The following is a 7,340-nucleotide window of genomic DNA, read 5'->3' on the forward strand; positions in this document are numbered from 1 at the left end:
TGCCTGGTGACTTCTGTTGATGCTGCTTTGAGCAGAAACTTTGGTTTTAGTAGGCTTTCTGTGGTGCAATTGCCCCCATCTCTTTAAAACAAGCCTTTAAAGAAGCAGCAGAACATACAGTCTTAATCTGGAGCCATGTGAATAAATAGCTTCTTCTTCCTTTCTGCCTGCCTGTATGGCTCGGACTCTCTAGAATTTCAGCTTTCTCGGTAAGTATTCCTGGCAAATAAAAATCCTTTAAGACTCTTAGGAAGCCCCCACAATAGCTATTATGGTGCTTTTAAGAAGACCAAGTACATAATACTTGGAGGTTTTGTTTTATACTGTCTTCTAACAATTCTATAACTTCTCTTTTGCAGTATTCTGCCTTTTGAAGCAGTTGTATGCATGTATCGGTTTTTGGGAGCAGACAAGTGTATGTACCCTTTCATTGCTCAAAGGAAACAGGCTACAAACAACAATGAAGCAAAAAATGGAATTTAACACTGGTTTGGATGGACTAAGATTTCTAGGTGAATATGATAATGTTACATAAGTAAATTGTGAAGCACACTTGCATCTATGAGATGCAAATGTCAACATCTTACTGTGGCATTCTCTTGGGTCCTAAACCTGTGTATTGAACTCTAAAAATCTTTTTTTTTAATATACTGTAAATAAAACTGACTAGAGTACTTGGAAAATGTGATAGGTAAAGTGAATTTACAATGTAGCTGCCACCATTGTCCTTTAGAATATCACTGTATGTACAGTAAACTAGTCATACTACTACTTGTAGGGATGCACTGTGTGATATCTCTTCCTCAGCCTGCCAAGGTTTATAAGAGCTGTCTACAACTAGAAGATGCAATGTTTCAGAAGCTGTTCATTTTTCCCTATGGTATTTGGGAAGGGAGGGAAATCTTGAGATTTAAGCTACTACTTATGACCTTTTAACAAATTCAAGGACGGTTTCTCAGTTTCTGAATGCATCTCTTCCTATATTATCCCAAGCTCTCTAAAGGACACATGGCCAAATTGTGGTGTAATTCTCTTTTGTAGCAATTGTGTGTGTTCTATTTAAACAAAGATAAAAATAAATTTGTAAATCTCTGCCGATTCAAAGGCAAGTGAATGTCTCAGAAATACTCTGAGCAAACCTGTACTGGGCATCTGGCTTTCTAGGAGTTCAGTCAGTGATTTAAACTGACTTTTTTCAAGTTGCTTGATTTGAAATATGCTCTCTTCTGTTTCCCTCTGCATATGTCAGAATCCAACCTGTTGTTATGGATTATACATTTCTTTTCTTCCTACTTCTTCATACTTCTGACAGAGTTTTCCCACCCCCTGAGGAAGCTGTTGTATTAAGTTTCTATAACTGGACTTGTGCCTAAAAGACAAAGCAACTCAGCTGAGATACAAACTGTTTATGTAACTGCTGGTCATATGCCAACTATTAGCAAAGGAAGAATAGAATAATGCCTGATGCAACTTTACATGTGGAGTATAGAAGGGTGTAAAGATTTTTTTGAGTTGTACTCACATTGTAGAACAGCAAATGACATTTTTACAGTATTTTTTGTAAAGCGAACAATTTTGTGCCTTGAATTTGGTAACCTGTATTAGTGAAGCATTGTAAAAGTGAACTTCTACCTCTGTATCTTAATGTATACCATCCACTTGTAAACTACTATTGGACAATTTGTGATTACTTTTTTAGAATGTCTTGTTAAATAGTGACCAATGCGTGTGGTTATTAAAGTGAGCCACCTTTTCCTTAAAGCAGTGATTAGAATGCTTCCTTGAAAGACTACTTCAAACTACTTTTGCCTGCTCCAGCTCTTTAGTATCAACATTGTTCACATATTTATTGCTCAATTCCTGTATCCACTTTGTCAACTACATGGTTTACAGTCTAATCTCATAAGTAGATCAATAAGCACTGTGAAATAAGGCTTTAGGAGCTGACAGTTTTCTATCATTTCTAAACTCATCAACAAAGTAGCTGGTCAAAGAGCTTCTGAAGAGTACCCATTTTGGTTTTCTATAGAGTTTCATTTAGATCTACACAAAATAGTCTGGTGTGGATGCAGCTTTAATGCCTTAAAAAGTAAATGTAGTTTCATTACAACTGCAGTTATTACTGCAAATATATATATAACATAAAAAATAAAAAAAAAAATCCAACATCTGTATGGAGAATAGTGTTGTTAACTAAGCCTTGTTTAGAGAATAGTCCAAAGTAGAAGAAACTGTTTACATTAGCCCTTATTCCAAATTCCATGCTCTTTTGAAAAAGACTCTTAATTTGACCCTAGGGAAGTCATTAACTTCATGTTCTTACAGCAAAGTCACTAAGAGTAAGTACAGCAAATTTCATTCCATTACACAGCATCATTTTAATGCACTTTTTTTTTTCCCCTCTAGAATGTCTTAATCTATATTGCTGTCTCAGACTAAGAAGCAGCTTTTCTAGTTGACATATTGATACCCAAGACACTTACTAGCCTGATGGAAATGGAGAAATGAAAAGCTGACCAGTAATATCAAGTTTCTGTAAAGTTTCTGTAAAGCAACATGACATTTTATGATGGTAATAGACTGGCTTAAGAAGTAAATTTTAGGGCACGTAAGGTTCTATTTTAATTAGCAAATATGTTTCTGTGAATTCAATACCATTCCTGAACATATGGTTCATCTCTGTTCTTGAACTGTTTGACTGGAGCCCTCTGTGACCATGTTTCTAAAAGGGTTCAGACCCTTAACTTTGAATTTCCTATTCAAAAGTCAATTAGACACATATAGAGAAAGGAGGTAACAGATGCCTTGAATTGATTAAGGAGGTTCTCTGAGATTAATTTTATACCTTGAAGACAGCCATGACTATGAACTTAACAAAATGGATGGTATGTCTTGCAGAATGGTAAGCAGCTTAAATTCAACTCAAGCCTCAAAAGAAACAAATTCAAAATGTTACTTCTTCCTGAAATGGAGAAGCTGATTTAGAAACAGTCCTGGAATTTCTGACAACTCTAGCCACGCCTTAAATAGCAGTAAGAATGATAGTCACCCATCCAAGATGTTCTTGTTGACGTGGTGGCTTTCCAGTTGCATGGGTGCCTTAGCCAGAGCAGGAAGTGAAGGCTTGTGACTGAGTATGGAGTAGGAACTGGGACTTCCCCCACTTAGATTGCCCTAAATTGCTGCAAATACCACATGATGCCGAGAGCTTCCTTTAAAGCTAGGATCAGAAATTACGAGAAATATTGTGTCTCTTCGGGGTTCTGCCTATGCACAACAAATCAACCAATAAAACTATTACTTCAGCACAAAGCCAATGTAATTTAAATAGCTCAGGTAAAGGTTTTAAGTTAATACAAGTTGTCGTGGTTTAACCTGGCCGGCAGCTAAACACCACGCAGCCGTTTGCTGACCCTCCCCCCTCCCTCTCTGGGATGGGGGAGAGAAATGGAAAGTGAAGCCCGTGAGCTGAGATAAAGACAGTTTAATAAGACAGGAAAATAATAATAATAATACAATGATGATAATAGTACTACTAATAATAATGTGTATAAACAAGTGATGCACAATGCAATTGCTCACCACCCGCTGACCGATGCCCAGCCAGCAGTCCGGCCCCCCTCCCTCAGCTAGCCACCCCTATATATCGTTTAGCATGACGTCAGATGGTATGGAATACCCCTTTGGCTAGTTTGGGTCACCTGTCCTGGCTCTGTCCCCTCCCAGCTCTTGCTGCACCCCCAGCCTGCCCATTGGCAGGACAGAGCAAGAAGCTGAGATGTCCTTGGCTTGGTATAAGCACTGCTCTGCAACAATTAAAACATCGGGGTGTTATCAGCACTCTTCTCATCCTGAGCCAAAACACAGCATTCTACCAGCTACTAGGAAGAAAATTAACTCTGTTCTAACTGAAACCAGGACATAAGTAACAATAAGTAACAAGCAATGACACAGGAACATTTTCCTTCATTCTGCAGTACAATGCCACAAAAGTTTACTGTTAAGCCTAGAGGAGCAAATATGGCATGTCTCTTAGTATCTTTCTGTCTTTGTCTTGCTGTAACAACCAGGTAGAATATGCAGCTCATTGAAATTTTCACCAAAAGCACCTATGTTAATGATGCCAAGTTTATAGCCTTGTAAACCAGGTATTTGAAGATCATTCTATAGCATTGTGTTTCCTAGTAAGCAGGACAAATCACACCCTTCACTTAGCAGCACAAATACAGTGGCACTGTAGACTTAACAGTCAGTGGAGAGCAATAGGCAGAGAGAAGTAGGCACTACCTGAGTTAGGAACTTGGCTGGGAAGAGAGGGGTTGGCTTGTTTGAGTTGTGCCTACTTGGGGATCAGGCACTTTCACTATGCAGGAGATGGCTACTTCTTTCTCACTATAGAAGATGTCTCTATGACTAGTTCAGATACTATCATCTGGGCTTGGTCAGAGGAATGGTACCTTAAGGGGTTACACGTGTTCTGTTTAAACCAGACCTCAGAAGGTATGAGATAATCCTTTTCCCTCTCTAAGGAGTAAACTTCCTCATGTTTGCCCCATGGTAAGTATATGTGTACAGGCAGTTTCTGCAGTGTAACTGGTATGTAAAAAATGTGTTCATAACCAGGCTTATCTTGTGGTAGCTTACTCCTGGGCTTACACTTTGAGAATTTATCCATGTAGTTCCCATGGAAGTGTCTACACAAATAGTTCCTTCGAGCCAGGCTATGTTCAGTGGTGCCCAGTGTCAGGACAAGAGTCAGTGGGCACAAACAGGAACACGGGAGGCCCCCTCTGAACACCAGGAAGCACTTCTTCACTGTGTGGGTGATGGGGCACTGGCACAGGTTGCCCAGAGAGGTTGTGGAGTCTCCTCCACTGGAGATCTTCAAAAACTACTTGGGCATGGTGTTGGGCAACCAGCTCCATGTATCCCTGCCTGAGCAGGTGGGTTGGACCAGATGACCTCCAGAGGTCCCTTCCAGCCTAAGCCATTCTATGATGCTGTGATTCTTCTAGACAAAAAGGAGCCTTGATTCTGGTTGGTAGACATGCTATGAAAATAAGCTAACATCTCTTAAGGTCTTGGCTATGTAGGAATAAAATTTACAGTAATCTGAATTCACATCTCAATGCATCAACCTCCTATATGGACAGTCCCAATGGACAATAGAACCTGGATTAATCTCGTAAATTTATATAGCTAAATAAGAGCCCATAAATGTCAACTTGTCCTCTGTCCCTGTGACAGAGGTGTCTGGGGGAGCAAGCTTGTCTGTAAAATCTGAGCTGTTCTCAAAGTGAGTCTTCATTCTCTTCTATTCCCTAGTCTTTAAGGGAAATATGGGGTCACCAGGCTTCTAAAACTGGCTGTACCCATTAAGTAATTGGAGTGAGATAAGACAAGTTTAGGCTTTAAATATCTTTGCTTTCAGTGTTAGTAATTTCTCATACCAGGTACATGTTGGTTATTTTATGTATTAATTTAGTTGCAGCCTGGAGCACCAAAGTTGGATGTCTAATGTAGGAAAGATTGTTCTTTCCCCCACACCCTGTTAGGCCTGTTCAGGTGGTGAATTGTTAACACAAAATAAGTGTGTACCTTAGCTTACATCATATAACTTGTGCAGAGGATCTCTCAGTGAGGTAAGCTGATCAGGAACAATATCTTTTCACTTAATGATGAATAAATAATTCAGGAGCAACCATTGTTCTCTGCTTTCAGACACTGCCACAGTCTGTTGTAGCCTTCGTGTGTAAGTGAACTCTGAAATGCCATCTCTTCACAAGGAACGGGAGAAAATTCAGAGGAACCACAGCTGTATAGCTGATGCACATAAATAAAAGGATTACATTGTGGGCCACTATGCCACTATGGTTCTGAAAGCATGCATCTGCACAAGAGTTTAATGCCTATAAAAGCGTTAACGTAACCTCTCAATATGATTCCTAATATTTCTCAGTGTCTCAGAGTAAACAAGTCCTAAGCATTTATTCGACCAAACCAGATGATCATAACATAAATGGTAATCCATTAAGTACTTAGCCTCAGAGTCTGTTTCCGTCCACTGGTGCTTTAAACCTAAGTTTTCTGAGTACAGAAACTTGAGGCTTCACTTACTTTTCCATTGCTGCCAAGTTCATACTCCACAAGCAGGAAATAAAATCTTCTATCACAGAGAGAAACTTTCCTCACAGCCCCCAAAACAGGCAGAAATGGTTGATGAGGGCAGATGATTTAAGGATGACTTTGTCGGGAAGCTCCAAACCCCAAATGCCAGGTGTTCAGTCACACAGCTGCTCCTCTTCCTTGCAAAAAAGCTGGGAAGTCTAGGGACAGCTCCTGACAAAGTTAGAAATGTAGTTACAGGAAACCCCAAAACCTGATACCCTAATTAGCCTGCCATGCTCCAGCCTGGCCATTAAATGCTGACGTAGTAGCAGACAGAATGGCTTTATTGTGCCATCAAAGAAATGAAGAAATTAATACTAACTTTATTTAAACATAGTTTAAGTGGACAAACCAAATATTTAAAATAACTTCAGAAATAACATTCCAGCTTGCATACTTATCTAGCTGCTTATTGCTGGCAATACACAAACAATTCATTTTGTCCACAAGAGAAAAAAAAAAAAAAAAGAAAAAAAAAGCTTTTGAGCTAAGTGATGAATGTGCAGAAGTCACGATCAAGTGTTTGTGTGTGTGTGCATATGTTAGATCAGCAGGATGTTTGTTTTTCTCTCCCTAAACTGGGCGACTGTAGCTTTTAACCAAGGAGATGCAACATTTTTTTCAGAAACAAACTTTTTAAGTACAGCCCTGCCCATACAACCTGACCAAACTGCCTTCAATAGGCCCATCCCAGTATCTGTGGCACTAGGATAACTGGAGCCTTTCTTTCCTAATCCCATTACTGATACAGCTGCTGTGGCACTGAGGCATGGGGAACAGCTCAAGCTGAGCTGTTAGCAAAGCCAGGCACTGTGTCCAGGGCCAGGCTTTTAGTGGGGAGGAGGAATGGGGTGCTAAGGTGGCTCTAGGGATTTCTCTTCAGTACCCTGTGTTAGCAGCTCCTGTTGCAGTGTGTGTGCATGCACAGCATCCTGGCCTTGTGCTGACACCCAGCCCTCTCTTCTGCTGGCATCTGCAGCCAGCCATAGCCCTGAGCTCATGTACAGGGCTCATCCACAAACATCCCAGCTCAGAAGCTATTCTGGAATGACTCCGCCTAAGTGTGTGCTTGTGTGTGTGTGTGTGTGTGTGTGTGTGTGTACCCTTCTATTTTGCAACCAGCATAAACTGTTCCAGTTTAATTTAAACAAGAACAAGGCTCTGGGGTAAGA

General features: G+C 40.2%; 1 protein-coding gene across 2 annotated transcripts in view; it reads left to right on the top strand.

Annotated features, from left to right (window-relative positions):
• The window catches only part of RDH10 (retinol dehydrogenase 10), a 29,936-nt gene extending 24,077 nt beyond the window's left edge, over positions 1-5,859 (top strand). For both annotated transcript variants that reach the window (XM_082753363.1, XM_082753364.1), the window contains exon 6: positions 360-5,859. In XM_082753363.1, coding sequence (XP_082609489.1) covers positions 360-483 — 124 coding nt within the window. In that variant the 3' untranslated portion in view covers positions 484-5,859. The remainder of the gene's footprint in view (positions 1-359) is intronic.
• Positions 5,860-7,340: the final 1,481 nt, after the last annotated feature.

Source organism: Aythya marila (genome assembly GCF_965140915.1).
Source record: "Aythya marila genome assembly, chromosome: 2".
Taxonomy (NCBI): Eukaryota; Metazoa; Chordata; class Aves; order Anseriformes; family Anatidae; genus Aythya; species Aythya marila.